Here is a 20,546-nt window from a genome sequence, read left to right as displayed (position 1 = left end):
TTTCTTGAAGTTTGAAAAGGTTTAATGTGGCACCCCACAAATTAAGGGCATAGTTAGCCACCTAGCCATAGTGAATGAGGAAATGGGCCACTTGCTGACACTCTCTAAAATAGATTCTTGGCCATTAGGGCAGCCATTAATTTGAAGTTTTGTACATTTGTCTTTCTCTCCTTCAAATGCATGCATGCTCCTTCCTTTTTAAAGGCCATCTGTCTTTCACTACCCCACAAAAGATGCCATCAGAATTTATTCATGGACTAATTTATACAATAAATATGCTGCTCATGTTCAAGTAAAGTTATCATGAATTAACAATTTAATATACTATTTATTTAAAGTGTATAAGTCAATTAAATTTTTAAAAACTAGATGAATTTCTTTAGGTTTTTCAAATCCATCTTTTAAACCTGAATTTGTCTCATTTTATGAGGTTGAGGATGGAAAAGTCAAACTCAACCCCTCCAATTTTTCATGTCTAGGTGTATTGGAAAAATTAATTCTAGAGTATCATTATATGATAATATAAAAAAAAAAGTTTCCTTATCATTGTATTTCAATTATATTTTTAAAATAATTGTTGTAGTATAAAATTTTGTAGAAACATTACTATATATATGTGTATAATTTTACATAAATCAAATTATATTTTATTAAATTACGCTAACACATTCTTATTTCATGTCATGAAAATATTAAAAATAAAAATATTCATTTTTTTAAAAAAAGGTAACAAATAGTTAACTTCAAATAAATTAAAAGAAGAATATTTTAAAAAATAGATGAGATTATTTTTCATTTCATTGGTATGATTAAGGTGTGTTAATCATAAAAAAAAATATAAGCAACTCTGTAATAAAAACAGAAGAAGAAAAATGGTTTTTAAAAATATGAAGGTGATGAATGTGAATGAATTGAATTCCACCAACTTTGATTTTCGATGCACACTGCCAAAAGTAATTGACATTAATAACAAAAGAAAGGGTGTCACTGTAATTGCAAAAGGAGGGAGAATCCATAACACTACTATAAAAACATGCCTCTGCCCTCAGAAATGCTACTCAACATTTCAAGCTCCTTCTCCTACCAACTTCATACTTCCAAAATGGAGAACAAACTCAAGACTTTACTGTTGCTGCTGCTGCTCATGGCTTCTGCACTATTCTTCTGCATGCCAAATGTAAGTGCAACATACTCCTAAACATACACATATATCAGAATTTTTCCATTACAAAACTTTTGCCTTAATTTTTTAGGCTTTGAGCTTGATTTGCAGGTGACTTATGCTGCTTCTAGTGTCAACATAGAAGGCCATCTCACCCATTCTGAGGTTGCATTGCATGTCGTTTAGCCACCTTTATACTTTGTTTATTTGCTTGTTATTACTGTTTTCACTGCCTTGGCTTCTTTTTTTGCAGCTGGTGAAAGGACCCATCAGAAAGCTTTTGTCATTTGTGGGTATGATTCTTTATTTACTTTTCTCACTTGTGTTTTTTGATCTCTTGGAAAAAGGGTTACTATAGTGAAATTGTGAAAAAAGAAAAGAAGAAAGAATGAACATTTTTGTTGTTGTGTGTTTGGAAGATTGTGGAGAGAGGTGCAAGGTGAGATGCAGTTTAGAGTCAAGGCCAAAGATCTGCACAAGAGCTTGCGGGACATGCTGTTCAAGGTGCAAGTGTGTTCCTCCAGGTCCTTATGGTAACAGAGAGGTGTGTGGGAAGTGTTACACAGACATGACCACTCATGGCAACAAACCTAAGTGCCCCTAGAACACTTCTCTAAACTTAGATCCAATTCCATTTTCTTTCTCTTCTTTTCACTTCATAATGCACTATGTATTATGTATTATGTATTTCATACTTTGTTTAATCATCAGTTTTTGTATCTGCTGTGCCTTAATTATCTGAAAGTATCAGTTGTTGTGGAGTAGATTACTGTGACCAGAGATCTTCTATATATGTTTATGGATCATGTTTTTCTACTTTTCACAGTAAAAGTAACTCCCTCTCTACTTCAAATATGTTGGGTAGTTGGGGAATCTATTGGGCAGATTATGCAGAAAAATTCTAAGTTCTAAGTTTTGTAGAATTCCAATTTTCTAAAATTCATCAAATAAGCACCTTAATCTATAAGATAATTAACATGTATTGGCATAATTTTAAAAATTAACTACTATTATTCAAATTGAGCATAACAATTAAACTCAAGTAAAAAGTCAACAGCAAAAAGAGTTATCTATTTTCAACTGGTAACTTTCATAACATTTCTAACTCTACACGCATCATGAAATAGAAACGCATCATGAAATAAAAACCAATTTTTAGATACCAAAATAAAAATCAATTTTTAGATATCAAAATAATTAGTTGCATAATAACTAAATTAGAAATCATTTTAAAAAATAAAAAAAATGGTTTCTAAATTAGTTTATATTATTGTTAAATAGTTTCTAAATTAGTATCTAATTAGCAATCAAGATTTTAGAGACCAAATTTAAAAACTAAATAATTGGTAGTTAAAACATTGGTTGCTAATTAGATATCAATTTAGAAACTATTTAACCATAATAAAAACTAATTTAGAAACCAATTTGTTTTTTAATTTCTAAAATAATCTCTAATTTAGTTACTATTGTAATTAATTATTTTAATCTCTAAAAATTGGTTTCTATTTCATGATTTTCTTGTAGTGATGTTATCATTTGGCTCCAAATTAAAACCAAAGCATTTTACTACCAAAATTGTCATCCAACATTTAATTTTCCAAATTTAAGAATCATGTTCACAAAATGATTCATTCTCAATTTACTATTAATATAAACTAATCTTTACACCAACATTACAAATCAATTAAAATAAAAACTAAGTAAATTAACTCTATTTATATGGAATTGACTCGAAATCTAGGAAAGGATAAAAAACTAAGTGTCCAAGAACCTAGGAACCAACAAGTTTTTAAATCCTAAACAACCAAAATAGAAATTATAAACAATCTACAAGTTAGTCATGAGAAGAATCAAGTACACAAATAAGAAAAATATATGATAATCACAAGAATAATATATAGAAAAATGAATTTATTCTGTTTCAAAATCTAATTGAGTGGATGTGCTCTCTATCACACTATCTTCCACAAGGTACAATCTAATCTTAATCTTAAAAAAATAAGAAATGGAGTTGAATTTGGTAAAAGAATGGAAGACTAGATGACTAGAAAACACATACATAAAGGTTTTCTAAAATGATAAAGGAAAACTTAAAAGAGAAAGATCAAATAAAATTAAACCCATGAATTATATCAAATAAATTTAAATGAAACTATAACATAAAAAGATATATTCTCTCTATCTTTTTAATTATCAGTTTTTTTATTCAAATTTTATTTCCTTTTATTGGTGGTTTGTAAAGTTCTATAGTATATTAGTGGTAATTTACTAGTTATACTTTTATTTTTAAAAGTTTAAAAAAATAAAAATAATTATTTTCATTAAAATAAAAATAATATTTTAGATACTCTATTTCATAGGATGTTATTTATTGGAAGGAAGAAAAATTAATATTTTATTATAGAAAGGAAAGATGAATATATTATAAATATATATATATATATATATATTATTATAATACTAAAAAAATGATGAAATAGAAACCAAGAGACAAAAATAATTAGTTTCTATATTGATTAAATTAGAGACTATTTTAAATAATAGAAAAATTATTGGTTTCTAAATTAGTTTCTATTATTGATAAATAGTTTCGAAATTGGTATCTAATTAGCTACCAAAGTTTTAACTACCAATTATTTATATTCTAAATTTGATAGTAAAAAACTTGATAGTCAATTAGATACCAATTTAAAAATTATTTATCAATAATAGAAACTAATTTAAAAACTAATAATTTTTGTAGTCTTTAAAATGATTTCTGATTTTTTTTATAAAAAATTTCATGTTAGGCATCACAAAAATGGTTTCTAATTTAATCACTATAACAATTAATTATTTTTTATCTCTAAAATTAGTTTCTATTTAATGATTTTTTTTAGTGTAAAATAAAAAAATATATTATATGAAGATAAATTAGTTTCTATTTAATGATTTTTTTAGTGTAAAATAAGAAAATACATTATAGGGAGTAATTTGCTATATATACAAAGAATATCAAAATGATAAAAATATTATAAAATATTACTAAAAATTATAAAAATTATTGCTTTTATTATTTTGTTTAGTCAAATCTTAAAGCCACATGTTAGAAAATAACATGCTAAAATATATAGAGTACTTTTCATATTTTAGTACAAAAATTTAAAAGACATTAAAAAAAATTGAACGGGTGAAGTATTTATTCATAGTTGACTATATTTGATTCTGAAAATAGCATTTAATACTTATTGATTTAATGAACCCTATACAGCTTCAGAACTCTATTTCCAAGGACATCATGCATGAGTAATAATTTCTTTCTTAAGAAATGTGATCTTATTTTTATTATATTCCTGTGAACAATTATTTCTCTATTTGAAATATCTTTTATTTTTTTTAAAGTAATGACTTTTTTTATTAAATATGTGGGGTACATCAGAACTAATTACATTTTAAATAAGGTCGTTGGATCCAAATTAATTACATCAAAACTACAAAAAAAAATACAAAATAACAAAAGTTGATGACAAATAAAATTAAGTTTAGTAGTTCACAACTATTATTGGATTAATTTGGATAGGTAAACATTTGGTGCATTAATTTATTATTTCTAATTATTAGGACTGATGTTAATAAATAAAATAAATAATCCAGATTTACATTTATTAAATATTTATCAACCCATGTGAATTAATGTTAAAAATGAAAAGGAATTGAGAAGGAGGAAGAGAAAAAGTGAGTCTCTTCACAAAGCGTCTTTGATAAAAACTAATTTATAGGTTAGTTGAAAATAAAGTTAAGAATCTTAAGTTAATTGATAAATGTAAAGTAGTAGGAAAAATTAAAATTGAAAAATAAAAAAATAAAGTAAATTTTCCGAGATAGAAGTGAAAAATAAAAAAGCTATAAACTACTTGAAATTGTTATGAAAATAAATTAAAAAAAATCATAAAAATAAGCTTATTTATGAAACAAAATAATTTTGATTGCATGAAATTATAAGCTAATCAAAGTAATTTATAACTTCCAAGTATTAAGAAAAATTACAACATATTCATGAATATCCATTGCCCAACACTTTTATTGCTAAGAAAAATGCTAACAATATATTTCAAGCCACTCTTTCTTCAAAAAATAACTGTTTAGAAATATAAATAATAGAATAATATTAATAAATTAAGAAACAAAATCAAATAAGACTCCATGGCCCAATGGATAAGGCGCTGGTCTACGGAACCAGAGATTCTGGGTTCGATCCCCAGTGGAGTCGTTTTTTATGCATTAATTTCTGTCTAAACACACTAAAAATTACCAATTTAAAAAAACGCTTTTTTCACCTTTTTTTTAATATCTTCTCCTTAGTTTTGTGAAAATATTATAGATTATTATGCACCCTTAGAATTTAGTATAAAAAATGATGATTGAGCGAATGTGAAGAACTTTTTATCATTTTGTATACAAGTTAACAAAGGAACTATACAAGTGTTCTATAAAACAATTTCGATTTTTTTATTAAAAATTCAAGTTATCATTCGAAGTACGATATTCAGTTTTGTAACTAAAAGAATTCAATTTGAAGCAGTATTTTACAAAATATAATTAGTTTCCTTCATAAAATAAGACTAATGTTACAAAAATCACGATTTTCAGTTTCGCAATAAAAAATTATTTTGCAATCATGTTTTATAAAATCACTACTGATTTCTCTTATAGAAAAATTTCAACTATGATTTCTTTAATGTTTTGTTTGTTTTGTTTGGATTAGGGAGTGAAATTGAGGGAGTTGATTTGAGATGATTTAAAGGAAAAGTGTCCAAAAAATTAGAGTGTTTGGATTAAGATAAATAAAGTGGAAAGTGTAGAAAAAATTTAAGAAAGTTTGTGAGAAATGTGATGGGTGTAATTGAAATTATATTTTTTAATTGATAAAAATGAATGTTTACACATTTGTCCTTGTATTTAAAAATTGTTGAAAAATTAATTTGATTGATTATTTGTGAATTATAATTATTTTAAATTAAAATATTATTTTTGGTAATTGAAATATTATTTCCAGTACTGTGTTAAAGCTAACTTTGGAAAAAATATAAACGATGTAAAATTTTCTGACCATGTTTATGATTGTGATAAACTTTATTTAGAAAACAATTGTAATCATAAATTATTTATTTGTGAAATATAGGTGTAAGCAATTAAAAGATTATTTTTTATACTGTGTTGGAGCATATTATTTACGATGTTGTGTTAGATCTATAATTTGATAAAGAAAAAATATTTATGAAATAAATATTAATGCAGTATATTATAATTTATTAAAGCAAAATTTAGGATAAAGTTCGTGCCTAACAAATATTAAATGTACACTACAAATGTATATATAAAAGAAACATGAAATAAATAATAATAATAATATTCTAGAAAATCATATAAATGATACATTGAAATATGTATCGTTCAAAAGAGTCATGAAAGTCGTTAATTTGTTTTTCCATCTTGTCAATGCGGTCATAAATCCTATCGAAATGTGTGTCAATGTTGTCGAAACGTCTGTTCATGTTGAGGTTCACAGCCCGAATAGATTCCTACAACGCTTGGAATCCACTCAAATATTATGGTGGCATTGTAGACTGATTCTGCATAGGGACCTGAGGCACACTGCCATCATCATGTTCCTCAAGAATGGTTGGGTTGACATCATCTTTATCATCTTCGTCATCCTCCTAGTCATTCCTTCCATGCTGCCACACACCATGTACCTAATGGATATTTAACTTTTTCATTGATTTTTTTTTTTTTCAAAAAAGCGGCACCATCCAAGATTCATACATGATTCCAAGAATAAATTGATTTCACATGTTGTCATAAACCATGAGACCAGCATGGCATATGGCAGAGGCATGTTGTTGTCCATACATTTGACCATGTAGTGCATTATGTAATGTGGCTAGTTAATCGAGATATTATTTTTTATTGCCCATAGCATGAAAATATCTTTGTCTTGCAACTGAGAATAATTAGTGTCGAGGACATAAAATGTGAACAAATGTGTAGTGAAATAGTATGTCATTCACGGAGAGAACACCAACATTTATAAGATTATGAGCCTCCATCCTTGACCTCAACATGTCTGTTAATGTCGTGTCATGGTTGTAGTTTAGGTGCTCAAGAGGGATTGCATCATTCAATTTAACCAACAACAATCAATCAGGAGGTTGTATAATAATTATTTTACGGTTAACCTCCGAACAAAGGATAACCATCATCTGTAATCCTAAGATTTGCATAAAAAACTTTGATCATAACATCAAAGCATGAATATCTCAGCATTGAAAATTGTTTCAGTTCTTAACGTTCCAAATGATTTTGGAACTCAAACCCTGTTTCTTCAAAGAACCCAAAATGCACGACCTTAGGGGGGCACGATTGATCTGTGAACAAAGCTCGTCCGAAACTCCAGCATCTGGTCTCAGTTAGAAAAATGTTTAGAATGATTAAGGACGTCCTCAATACCGAGAGTAGGTGCATCAGGAACTTAATCATCAGCATAGGTTTTTCCTTTACCCTTTCGATGACTGCGTTGTCTCTTCATAGATGAAGATGTCGTATCTACAAAACTTAGATAATATTCATAATTGCAATTAGTGAAGATTTGCATAAAATTTTATGATAACAACCAAAACAAGCATATAACATAAAATAGATTTAAAAAATAACATGCAATTAAATACTTATATTGGTTGAAACAAACTTGAATTAAAGCATATTTAAATAAAAATGTTTACAGAAATCGTGTCATAAATAAGATTACAGATCCGAAAAGAAAAACACATATGCATAATAAAATACAACCAAATTTTTACATAGTTTAGGGATTTGTAGCATTATCTTCACAAGCTTTCTCATTCGTCGCTCGAGAGGCAGGCCAAAGAGTTGTTTCATCGCATTAGGATGACCATATAGGACGTCATAATAGTTATCCAACATATCTTCATCATGCATGTTCATCTCCACTAACATTTCCCAGATATCAAATTTACCACCTGATGGTTGGGATGGCTAAGGTGGCACTGATGGGGCGTCAGATTAGGCCCAGGGCTGTATGAATCAACATTAGGGTCAGCTGAGCGAGGAATTTCACATTGGGTCGCATTAACTTTTGGGATGTACTCCATATTGTGATCGTTAAGATCTACATTAAAATGATGAGACTAAGTTCGACTTGATGACTATAGTGTTGTTCTCCCACCATGGTCGGTAGCACGATCAAGCCCCTATAAGTCTTCCATCAAGTTGTAGTGCCTGATGGGATAAACGTGCCACTTTGCGGCTGAGGGCTTTGTCTATTCATTAATGAAAATAAATACATTCATATTCTTAATTACTGGTTAATGTATACGATAAGTGAACATCATGTTGAATATGTTACCTTTATCAACACATCTCACCCTTCATCCTCAACCTTGAAAGTTTTCGAGGTTTGATTCCAAGTGAAACCACTCAGTCCACTAAGCAGATCCTGGATCTCACACTGTCCTTAAGGCTTTTCTGCTTGTTCTTTACATTATTATTTGTAATCCCTACCAATCCATTCTAATGTAGAGATTTAACGATGTTTATGTAACCCTGCGTCGTCCAACTACCGTCAATGTGGTTACCCATAGATGCCTCATCGATCATGGCATTCAACAATCGAAAATCTATGTCAATAGTCCATTTTTTGTTTTCACGAATACCTACAGATGATTCTGGAGTAATACCCTTCCCGCGATCCATGATAAAACCTAATATAGTGTTGTTCTCCCACCGTGGTCGGTAGCACGATCAAGCCCCTATAAGTCTTCCATCAAGTTGTAGTGTCTGATGGGATAAACGTGTCACTTTGCGGCTGAGGGCTTTGCCTATTCATTAATGAAAATAAATACATTCATATTCTTAATTACTGGTTAATGTATATGATAAGTGAAGATCAGGTTGAATATGTTACCTTTATCAACACATCCCACACTTCATCCTCAGCCTTGAAAATTTTTTAGGTTTGAAGTGAAACCACATAGTCCACTAAATAGATCATGGATCTCACACTGTGCATCACACTGAACCACACCACACACCTCCAACAATCTCTACGAACAAACTCCTCACAACATTCACACTTTGCTCCCTCCTCAACTCAAAGCACACAACTCACCTCCCCTCACTCCCCTTCTAGTATTTATCACTCTAACTCATCATCCACCACAATTCCAGATGCCTTGGTCAAAGCACTCAAGAATCTCAGTCATGGTCAAATCTCTATTGTGCATAGGAATCTTCACTATTATGACATGTGAATTATGATAGTTGGCAAAAGGGTAACATAGTAAATGGCTTAACTTTCTCTACAAATCTTCTTAAAGCACCAAAGAACCAATTCTCACTTTCCCTGTCTTTACACGTCATCTAATCTATGCAAACCCCCTAATCCAAACAAAAAATAGTATTTTCTTTTTAATCCGGGTGAATAATCACTCAAATCCAAATAATGTTTACACTAAGTTTCCATTCAAAACACGATTTATCCATTAGGCTATTTCTTTTTAAATTTATCTATTTTTATAATTAAAAAAAAAACTACACCAAATCCCTAAACTTTCGTAGATGCATTTTGCAAATCCTAGTGATATTATTTTTTTGTAAAAATATTACAAATTAGTGTTGATCTTTTCTTTCCACCCAATCCATTACAAAATGAAGTGGACATATTATTTCACTTAAAGACTTAGTTCTTTTATTTTTACTTTACCTTAATCTATCCCAAAATGAGATAGATATTTAGTACTTACCGTTTAAAAAACCCATTACTTCTTTTAACTTCATCTTACATTTAAAAAATATACATGGCTATAACTTCTAAAAAAAATTATTATATTTCCACTCAAACTTCAATTTAAAACATCCAAACTTCAAACTTTCGAAAACATAGAAGATGTGATCATTTCAATTGTCCCACACAAAAATTAGTCAAGTCTATTAAAAAGTACCCATCAATAATAAAGTTCACTCTTAGCATATATTCTTGTAAATAGCCTAGGCACCTCTTCATCTTTCAAATCAGCTCCAACAATCCGCAACACAATGGAAACACAAAATCAAGCAAGGCTACAAAGTAGGATTGCATCATTTGGTTATAAACAAATATGTGGATGTTAAGTGGTATTTGACAGGTCTTGCTGCTTAGAATCTTAAGCTACAGCTACAAGTGCTGAGGACAAAATAAGGAGAGAAACACAATCGCTCATAATTTACATGGAAAAAATATTATAAGAACCAAGCTAAACTAACTGCCCCTGTAAACCTTTCCCACAATCATGAACTTTGCTAGGAACTTGGACACATGCAGACACATATTGGATATTTTCCATACTCACGATACTGTAAAAGATTATGGGACCATTTCAGAAACTAAGTTTGGATAAGACACTACTCATTAAACCCCACAAAAGGGATTACAAAAATAGTTGTCTGCATTAATTTTAATTCTGATGTGAAAGACGGCTTCACGGAAATTACATGATCCTCAAGAAATGGCAGGATCCCTTAAATGAGTGTCGTATACTATGAGCCATGTGTGTGTAACAGCTAATACCTTTTAAATGCAATGGCTCATAATGTTCTTCACCTTGTCATTCGAGCATGCTGCTTTACATACTTAGTGCCATCTGGTATTCTCATGCTAGTGCACTCTCTTTAATAGTTGCTGAATCTCTGACTTTGTTAGTACCTGTTACAAGTACAAGATGACAATTGGGACAAGATTCAAACGCATTTTCTGTTACTCAAACTTAAACATCTTCGCTGATCATCAGTATTCAGGGTATACAAATTCATATAGAATGTTTGTTTTAAAACTTTGTAGGACTAAGTCTTGAAAGTTTACCCCTCTTCTTGATCTTGTTGCGGAAGCTTCTTTTCCTGCTAAATGCAGTTTCCTGTGGTAAATTGGCAATTATTACTAACAAGTATTGATGTGTGAAAATATTGAAGTCCTTAGTTAACTCCATCCTCATATAATACCAGCATCAACTGTAAACCTCAAGACTCAATTTTACAATCACAAAAGTATTTTTCTTGAAACTATCTCAATTGGTACGTTTTACATTCCATGTGTAAGGCCAATGAATATTAAATAATGTTTAAAAATTTACCACAGGTTGACCACGTTTCTCTGCCGAACGAACTGCATCAACAAGTTCCCTGTTGGATTCGGTGTACATGCTAGTAACAAGTCCAATCTGACCAGCTCTAGCTGTACGACCAACTCTATGCAAAAAATCTACAGCAGAAGTAGCAAAATCTGCCTGAAATGCATGAACCACATTGCAAATGAACATCTATATATAATAATAAAACATAATAAAAACAGCAATACAGTAAAAAAGCAATGTCATAATAGCAGAATCAGAGTTCATGAGATGGAAATAAAGGCGACAGATACGTGCACGGTAATGTAATGTAAGAATTTAAAAGGACATTAAGTGGTATAAAAATACCACTCACCAGACTGCATTCGTTCCTAACCAAAAGTCAAAACTCAGAAATTTCCCAACAAGTTATCTTATTTGATGTGGCCAACACTTTTTTGCTTCCTAAAGGAGTTTGACTTTTAAAGCATAGAATAGATCCATTAACTCTGTTACTGCCTTTAGAATGTCATCTTTATACCTTCTCACTCTGTCATCATGCTCCAATCGATTTTATCACAATATGTTTCTTTCTTCTCAAAGTAATTAATCAATATCGGACAATGACAATCAACTAAACCATTAAATTACTAGTAGAATTACAATTTCCAGTATATTCTAGTCTCACAAATCAGAAGATACTGGAGGTTAACTTGAATAGGCTGTTTATGCCCATGCATAATTTAGTTGAGACAGATTACATGAATTACTCGAGGAATTAAGGATCCTCTGCAGATGAATTCAAATACAGATGATACTGGTTACGTTGTCTAATTATATGAAACAAGGAAAACCTTATCAACTAACATTCAAATCATTATCAAACCAAATCATATTCCAAAGGTATTGTGAATTAGCATAAAAATAAAGCTCTAAATATGAAATATTTCCTTAAACAGGAGATGCTTTCTAACAATTTTAATTCTCAAAAATAGAGACATTCATTAGTGTCATTTAATAAACCACCTTGATAAGAACCTTAGGTGAACCACACCACCAAGCTAGCCATAGCAGTTGGAGAGCCCAATGTCTTATAAACCCCAAACTAGAATCCCACATTTCCAATGTGGGACCTTCCACATCTTACAATTGGATCCTAACATCCCACCAGAACTCAGCCCCAGAGCCCTCATGGGCTGACTGTGTGCTAACCTTTTGACTATTTCCAGCAAACACTGCAATGCTGGCATCCCCATGTTGTACATTTTGCAGCTGAGACATGGTGCATAACTTTGATACCAACCATATCACACAAAGTGAAACCCCACGCTTGAATCCCATACTTCCAATGTGAGAATCAAGACCCATACCTAGCAACTTGCAAGTCATTCTTAACATGACAGATGATATATCTTCAAAACAAACTACCACCTGAGGAGATGGTGTAGTATTAATTGGATTAAAGACTTTGGAATTCTAATGTTTTAAATGCATTTTCTTTCAAATTTCCAACATGTATTGTAGTAACACCTTCATTTGATCAACATGTAATTAATATCTAATGAAATCTTCTTTTCTTTTGTTTGTTTTGAAACCTAGGATAAATAATTTTTGTTATCACAAAATAAAATAACCGAACCATGAAACTACTATACGTGAGTAAAAGGAAAACTATACCTGAATAACATGTAAAACATTTGGAATATCAACACCACGAGCAGCAGCATCAGTACATACAAGAACACCACCTTTATCGTGAAAATCAACTAAGGTCTGTGCTCGCTCTTCCAATGTGCAATTCTTATGATAGCGTGAACATTCAATTCCAGATCGGAGTAATATCTTTGCCACAGCTTCAACAGCCTCAACAGTGTTGGCAAACACCATTGTTCTGTGAATGCCACCAGCATTAACCAAATCTTCAGATCTGAAACTGTGATTCACAGCCTTTATGAGTTCATCCAATTGAGTATCAATGGTAACTTCTATCCATTTTTGCTCCAATCTGAAAATGAAAACAATAACATTAAATTTAAAAAAGAAAAACATGGCCAAAGGATTAGTTGGATCTCAAAATAACACGAGATCAAAAGATGCAGAGCATTTAGTTCAGATGTTTTTCAACAAAGAATGGCAAAAACACTTGAGTTTGAGAAGCCATGTATTATGCCCTACCGAGGAGGGTAAACGAATGATTTCATAATCTCTCAAATGCTAATCAGAAGCCTTTCAATTCTGTATAATAGATAAGAATCTAATCTAATCCAAACAGAGAATTTAGAAATTGACAAAAAGGTTAGCAGGGATAAGAACCTAAGTTGCACAGTTTGTTTTCACCCAAGTCTAACCAGAACTGGAAAATTTTCTCCAACCTTTTTAGTCCAAGGGCCTGGCTAGTACAACATTTTCCTGTAACCCTTTTACAACTAAATTTTTCCCAGTCACTTATGTGGAGTAACTTCAATCTTCCTGTCAGACACTAATACTCGATAGAAATATAAAACCACTTATTGGATTCAGTGTACCAACTTAAACATTTGAAGAATTAGTATTTGGTATGGTATCAGTTGCATCCACGACTGAGTTATTAATTTTTTATTCATAACAAAAATAGACTTTTACCCAAGAGTAAAGTGGTAATGTGCCTCATTCATGATTCAAGCGCAAAAGGCTCTTGCTATGAAACAATACAAACATTTGTTTTGCATGTTCACACAAGCTAAAATGTCTGAAATAACTCTTCACTGACTACTGATATTCAATTGAAGTAAGCCTGTACAATGTGTGAAGGTACACCAATGATCATACTTCTAAGGCATTCATCCCAATATTCCAATGGACAGTAAACTAGATTTATTAAAATAGTCCTACCATTTCTGATTATAGTTGTGTTTAACTATACTTTTCTCCGCATACATTCCTTTTATCTCATTTCCAGTTCACAATCAATGGAATCATAAGACATTTAACCATTTTCCTATTCTAATTCTTGAAAAATGCATGCCATTGCTTCACCAGGACCATCTGAGTAACAATGCGAAAAAAAATGAGATGTCATTATTGATAATAAGACAAAAAAAAATGAACCTGGGATTGTGACAATGAAGATAGTTTCCACAAACCCACTCAGCATGAGGAAACATATATTTCAATACCCCTCCAGCTGTCTTCTTTCCATTCACTGGAAGTGTAGCAGCAACAAAAACATACTGTTTACTACGCTCATAAGTTTTTCTCACTCTCCTCCAGTCTCTTTGTTTAACAGATGTGCATTCATTATTAATATCAACAATATCTTCCTCTTTATCAGTGTCATCCTCTTCTAAGGTGGCTTCAGTTTGAAGTTCCTCTTCACCTTCAAACGCATCTTCTGATGACAAGGAAGATTCCTTTTGCATTGATAACTCAGCTACTGATTTTTTTGACCGAGACAAGACTTTTTCGTCAAAGCGGAGCAAGTTTATCAGGCGGATTACTTTATTCTGGAAGCTCCCACATAGAAGCATATCAGCTTCGTCAAACACCTGACAGTTAGCAATATAAGTAATAACCATACACATAACAAGAGTCATAGTATAAATCATATATCTTTTACACTAACACAGCTACACAAGATCTGAAACATACCACACACTTAACACCACGCATAAATTCCATGCGGCGGGTTCTATCAATGTCAACATAATTCAGAAGGGCAGCAGGTGTCGTCACAATGACATCAGGTTTCCGAATTGGCCATCCCTGGTCAAAATGATTATTAGTATTGAAAATTCAAGAAGAGAATACTATAAATTTCATATAACCATAAACATTATACAATCACTACCTGTCTTCCACAAAGAGCAGCCACACTGACTATCGCTTCACCATCATCCCTACGTAGACAGTTAGCCATCTTCACTACCTGCTCACAAAGTTGCACATTCGGACAAAGGATGAGCAGAACTTTCTGTTTCGATGTCACTTCTTGATCAGACACAGCATGTAGAGAATGTTCCTGGGCATCCCTTAGCTTATCAATTAGAGGAACTAGGTAACTGTATGTCTTACCACTCCCAGTCTCCGCGGCAATAACAACATCCTTCCCTGACAGCACAGACGGTACTGAAGAAGCCTGAACACAATTCAATGATGTAAACATCATAAGCCCCAGCATCCCAATAAATAATAAAAAGGACAAACATAGAATTGTGTTTTTAGTGTTCTTCTCCAATCAGAACCTAAGCCAACATTTTTACTGTGAACCCGGTTGGATGACAGTGAAAAAAAAGACACCCAAATTATTGCATTTTAAATTTGTCCACATAAAAGAATGAAAACAGAAACAAGTTATCAGCTACGCTTCCAACCCCTTGGTCTAGCTTCCCAATTCATTCTGCTTTGGATTTGTTTCCCTAATCTTTTCAAATGCTAAGTACAAACAAAACAAGTAAACAAGATCATTTTTTTTTAACAAATAGGGTCATTGAATTGCCTACAAAACCACGAAGGGAGCATTGACAAAAGGGGCAACTAGGAAACAAGCGAAAACAATAAAAAGGAAGGGGAAAAGAAGAGAAGGGACCTGAACGAGAGAGGGTCTATTGAGGCCAATATCAGCGAGCGCTCTAGAAATGGTGTCAGAGAGACCGAGTGAAGCCCAGGAAACGTTTTGTTCTGCGAAGAAAGTGTCTCTGCCATTGGAACCTTGTGGTGATGAAGATGATGCAACAGCACTTACAAAGGTTCTAGCCTGTGTTTGGCGTGGAGTGGTTAGAGAGAAGGGACGAGGTTTGAGAAGAGAAGGGAAGGTTGGTTTGAGGAAGTGGGAGAAGAAGTGGTAGCGAATTGGTGGATTTTGGAGATGAAGCATCAAAGCAGAAGGAGTGACAACCATTGCAACTTTCTTCTTCACCAAAACCTTAGTTCTAACTATATAAACAATAAACAATCACCTAACATGATAACAGAATTTAGGGTTTTAGGTACATCCTATGAGTTTTTCTTTTCTTTTTCCTTTATTTTCATTTTCAATGTATAAAAATAGGAAAATGATTTTTTTACACCAATGTTTCACTCTACACTCCAATGTATAAAAATAGGAAAATGATTTTTTTACATTAATGTTTCACTCTACACTCCAATAAATATTAATATTTTAAATTTTTAGTTTTAAAAATTATTTTAACATTTTACATTTTACTTAAAATTTTATTATAAATTTTTTTTATTTTTTTTAATTTCTTTTATTATAAATATTAATATTTTGTTGTGGGTATAAGTGGAGGATAATGTCAAAAATATCATAACCCATGAAAATAATTTGTGCTTTTAAATACAGGTAAGTCAATACTTATAACATTATATAATATATACATATTTTGATAAGATATTTTCCAATTAAACAATTTTACTCTTTAATAAATAAATAACTTATTTATTTAATAAAATAAAAAATTGAACAATTTATTTTTATTTTTAAATAACAATTATACAATCTTTAATATTATTTTATAAAATTATATATATTTTAAATTATATTGTTTTTTATTTTCTAATTAATTACTCATATTTATATCATTATATAAAAATAATATACCAATTGATAAGATTTTTTAATTAGACAACTTTATAAGTTAATAAATAAATTATTTATTTGTTTAATAAAATAAATAATTAAACAACGTCTTTATTTTAAAATAATTAAATCATTATTATATAATAATAATAATTATTATTATTATTAAATTATATATTTTTTGAATTATTTTTTATTTTTTAATTAATAATTTATTTATAAAAATAATAAAAGCATATGTATATTTTAAATAAAAATGTAAATATATATGTACATGTTCTATATCTATGTAATTTCACTAGTTAAAATAATATTAATTATTTTAAAATAAATAAATATAAAATATGAGCTGAATGAGACTATCAAATCTGACAGTAAAATTCTGCTCAGACTTACTAAAAATGGGTTTCCAAAAGCTTAATGATGAATGGATCAACAAACCTGGTGAAGCTTCCATTTCTGAACCTCCAAAATCAAGCAATGCAGTAGAAGAATCTCAAACAAATGAAATGAACTCATTAATTGCTTATGAAGCTCTAGTGGAAAGAGGAGAACCTTTGACAAGTTTTGAAAGACTCATGCTTCCAGATTTCAACATCTTATCATCAACTTGAAGGTATCCAATAGCAACTAGTTGAACTCTATTATAGGGAGAAGTAATATGTGTTATTTCAATTTGGTATTTCAGCTAGTAATCGGTCTAATTTCTTTCCTGCACTGTTTTTAAATCTCCTATCTTTTATTTCTGGACTATATTTGGTGTTGGTTTTGAACTTTAAACATTTTCTATCCCTTTAAGCATAGTTATCAGTTGTATCATTGCCAATCTTTCATGATTAATAATTGTTTGATGGAACCCTTTTTCACTATTTCTGTTTTATGAACACAAAGGGGAGTAAAGGTAGAAGGTATATTCTATCTCTGATAAGTTTTCGTAAGATAGAGTTAAGACAAGTTTCAAGGCATGTTGGGTTATTTGTCCCCATGAAATAGGGGGAGATTGTTGGATATTTCAAGCTACTCAACTAAATATGTTGGATGAAGTCATAAGCCTTAAAGAGAAGACTTGTTGCCTCATAAAGAGTCTAGGTAGCTTAGTCTAGTATTTGGGTGTCTTGATTTATCTTTTACCTCACGTATATGATGAAGGGTTCAAGCATAAAACATTTTTTCAATTAGTTAAATTGTTTTCATTAACTAAAAGGTTTTTCAATCAATTGAAAATGTTTTCAACTGGTTAAAATTCGTCTTCTAAAAATATGTAGTTTTTCAATTGGTTAATTTTCTTCTTATCTGAAAAGTACAATTTTTCAATTGATTATTTGTAGACACAATAAATTGAATTTCTTTGATGAATTTATCTCTAAAAATTGTTTTGAATTAGTTTTTCCAAAACTTTCAGTTTCAACTAATTCATTTTATTAAAAAATATGTTTGAAACTAACTAAGTGTTTTTAGAAAAATCAACATGTTTTCTTTATTAACCTGTTATTTTCTTGGTGCTTTTACTTTCTTCACTTCTTGAGGTCAAGAATTCTTCAAAGTATGTTGTTATTTGAAGGTCCCTTTTAAGTTTTCTAAATCTGCAAAAAAGTGTTTTCATTCCATACTCTTTACTGTTTTATAGTTTTTGTGTTTTTGCTTCTAAGGTAGTGTTTCTTGGAAGATGTGCTTTGTTGTAATAGAGTTTTATAGGGTGTGTTTTAGTTCTTGTGGAGTTGAAGAGTTGTTCTTGAGTGATCTTATGTAAAAAGATTCTTGTTATTTAGTGAAATACATCTTAGTGTGAGATGGGACTAGATGTAACTCAGTTTTAAGTGAATCAGTATAAATCTTTGTGTGTTTTAAAGCCTTCCTGCTTACTGCTTTCATTTTCTGCATAACTGTGAAAATTGGTATGAAAATTTAATTTGTTGTTTCAAGAATCAATCAATTATATTTTCTAGAGTTTTTGTTTTCCAGTTTCTGAAATGATTTGTCTCTATATTGTAACCTTTGCTTGTGTAATTGGTTTCCTGAACATGTTCTCAAGGATTGAAACAATTCTTGCCTTATTAAATCGGAATTTTAATAGGTTATCTTGTATTCTAATATGTTAAAACTTATGTTTGATACTTGAGAATTAAATATACTATTGGCTAGGTTAATCTACAGTTTTGGTTACCTAACTAAAGTTAGAAATATAATATGTTGTTTTCAAAATTAATCTGTTAATTTTTCTTCTTGAGTGAATATCTTAAATCATAATCAAATATTTCTTAAGAGAATATTTCAATCAGTTGTTTTTTATAATAACCATTTATTTTTATGAATTTTCTCTCTACTAAGAAATATTCAATCTGTTATTTCATAAAACAATCAATTGTTTTTCTGTCAAGATTGTATAAATTGTCTTTTTTAAAAATTTACTTAAGTACAATTCACCCTCCGTCTTGAACTTAGACTCTTAGTAATTCAACATACGATATTGTGTCTCTTTGCAAGTGCAGGGCATCATATATGGTTTGTCTCGGGCGAGAAGATTCGTTTGAGGATTTTTTTTTTTTCTTTTTCTATTCTTGTTTAATGGTGAAAGGTTTTCCCTTGACGACTTTATCATGGAGATGTTTTGCATTCTTCCAATGTATCATTTTTGGGTCCAATGGAATTCATAGGTATAGGAAGAAGCCTTGTCAAATAGAGGCATCTGAATAGTTGCGCAGTGATGCAGGCCTTCCGCCTGCTTTTCCTGTCCTTAAATTTCAAGTCGACACCTCGATCATGTTTATATTCTATAGTACCAGGCCAGGAGACTAGGAGGTGTGGCTATATTTACTCGGTCAATCAAGGTCGTGTCTTCTTACCGCTTTTACCTCGACATACAAGAACCTTTAGGGGTGCTTTTTTTTTAATTTAGTTATTGGGAGGAAGGGTCGCTCACATTTTTTCTGATGGCATTGGACTAAAAACCCAACCCAATTTAACATGTGGGTGAGGTTGTTGATCGTGGAGGACTTGGAGGTGTTATTGGTGATAGATGAACTTCTCCAAAAGATTCCTACCCGACCTCTCGTGAGGGTATACTTGTCCTCTGTTCATTTGTAGATGTCGATGGTATGTTTCTTTTTGTCTCAACGATCTTATTTTAATTTTTATTTTTTTACTTGTACTTTGTGCAAGAATTATGGCTATTGAATAAGAATTACTTTCGAGACCTTTGTCTAAAGTGGCAAGGGCGAGGACAAGGGAAAGGGTGTTGTAGTTGAGCTTGCAACATTGGTCAAGGTGTTGCCAACGACCGAGGCACTTCCTCCTATCAACCAAAGAAGAAGTTGAAGGATAAAGAGCGTGCCAAGTATGGTTGACACCATTCTCACTGAAGAGGATTCGTTGTAAGTCAAAAGGGTCTAGCTTTGGTGGTTGGGATTTTCTTGGTCGGGAGTTTCATCTGTCAACTAAGGTCTCGGTCAACTTGAATTCGGTCGAACAAAAGTTGTATCTTTCGGCTCCCCCTGGTGAGCTTCAAGGAGCTATGTGCTCAAACCCTCATCCTTGACAAACACATGGGCACAAATTTTAAGAACTGGAGGGGTGCAACCGAGGTTGAGAGCCTAAAGGCGTATATTGTTGAGTCAGCGACATTCCTAGAGGTGGCGTTGGAAGTGTATATCTCCATCTCTTGCAAAAACAAAGAGTTGGAGATTGAGTT

General features: G+C 31.1%; 2 protein-coding genes and 1 non-coding gene across 3 annotated transcripts; 2 read left to right on the top strand and 1 right to left on the bottom strand.

Annotated features, from left to right (window-relative positions):
• Positions 1 to 1,002: 1,002 nt before the first annotated feature.
• On the top strand, positions 1,003 to 1,881 carry LOC137806503 (gibberellin-regulated protein 1-like). Its single transcript, XM_068606664.1, has 4 exons — positions 1,003 to 1,177; positions 1,274 to 1,327; positions 1,416 to 1,455; positions 1,582 to 1,881. The coding sequence occupies exons 1-4, from the start codon at positions 1,034 to 1,036 to the stop codon at positions 1,764 to 1,766; spliced, it is 423 nt and encodes a 140-aa protein (XP_068462765.1). The 5' UTR covers positions 1,003 to 1,033; the 3' UTR covers positions 1,767 to 1,881.
• Positions 1,882 to 5,338: 3,457 nt separating this feature from the next.
• TRNAR-ACG (transfer RNA arginine (anticodon ACG)) lies at positions 5,339 to 5,411 on the top strand. The gene has a single exon. It is a non-coding gene; the product is annotated as a tRNA-Arg (tRNA).
• Positions 5,412 to 10,260: 4,849 nt separating this feature from the next.
• Positions 10,261 to 16,292, bottom strand: LOC137806501 (DEAD-box ATP-dependent RNA helicase 22). Its single transcript, XM_068606662.1, has 8 exons — positions 15,866 to 16,292; positions 15,128 to 15,415; positions 14,929 to 15,042; positions 14,389 to 14,825; positions 12,979 to 13,306; positions 11,326 to 11,478; positions 11,058 to 11,109; positions 10,261 to 10,901 (listed from the first exon to the last, which is right to left on the bottom strand). Exons 1-8 carry the CDS (start codon positions 16,175 to 16,177, stop codon positions 10,849 to 10,851), a joined length of 1,737 nt encoding a protein of 578 aa, XP_068462763.1. The 5' UTR covers positions 16,178 to 16,292; the 3' UTR covers positions 10,261 to 10,848.
• Positions 16,293 to 20,546: the final 4,254 nt, after the last annotated feature.

This window comes from Phaseolus vulgaris, chromosome 3 (assembly GCF_000499845.2).
Source record: "Phaseolus vulgaris cultivar G19833 chromosome 3, P. vulgaris v2.0, whole genome shotgun sequence".
Classification (NCBI taxonomy): domain Eukaryota; kingdom Viridiplantae; phylum Streptophyta; class Magnoliopsida; order Fabales; family Fabaceae; genus Phaseolus; species Phaseolus vulgaris.
The sequence above is the reverse complement of the archived record's forward strand: the minus strand, read 5'-3'. Positions and strand labels throughout refer to the sequence as shown.

Bases quoted from the DNA above. Each gene is read 5' to 3' on its own strand.
- LOC137806503 (XM_068606664.1), top strand. From the start codon at position 1,034: ATGCCTCTGCCCTCAGAAATGCTACTCAACATTTCAAGCTCCTTCTCC. The intron at 1,178-1,273 runs GTAAGTGCAACA...CTTGATTTGCAG, and splicing joins TATTCTTCTGCATGCCAAAT to GTGACTTATGCTGCTTCTAG. The intron at 1,456-1,581 runs GTATGATTCTTT...TGTGTTTGGAAG, and splicing joins AAAGCTTTTGTCATTTGTGG to ATTGTGGAGAGAGGTGCAAG.
- LOC137806501 (XM_068606662.1), bottom strand. From the start codon at position 16,177: ATGGTTGTCACTCCTTCTGCTTTGATGCTTCATCTCCAAAATCCACCA. The intron at 15,416-15,865 runs GTCCCTTCTCTT...AATTGTGTTCAG, and splicing joins ATAGACCCTCTCTCGTTCAG to GCTTCTTCAGTACCGTCTGT. The intron at 11,110-11,325 runs GTAAATTTTTAA...AATTTACCACAG, and splicing joins AGAAACGTGGTCAACCTGTG to GAAACTGCATTTAGCAGGAA.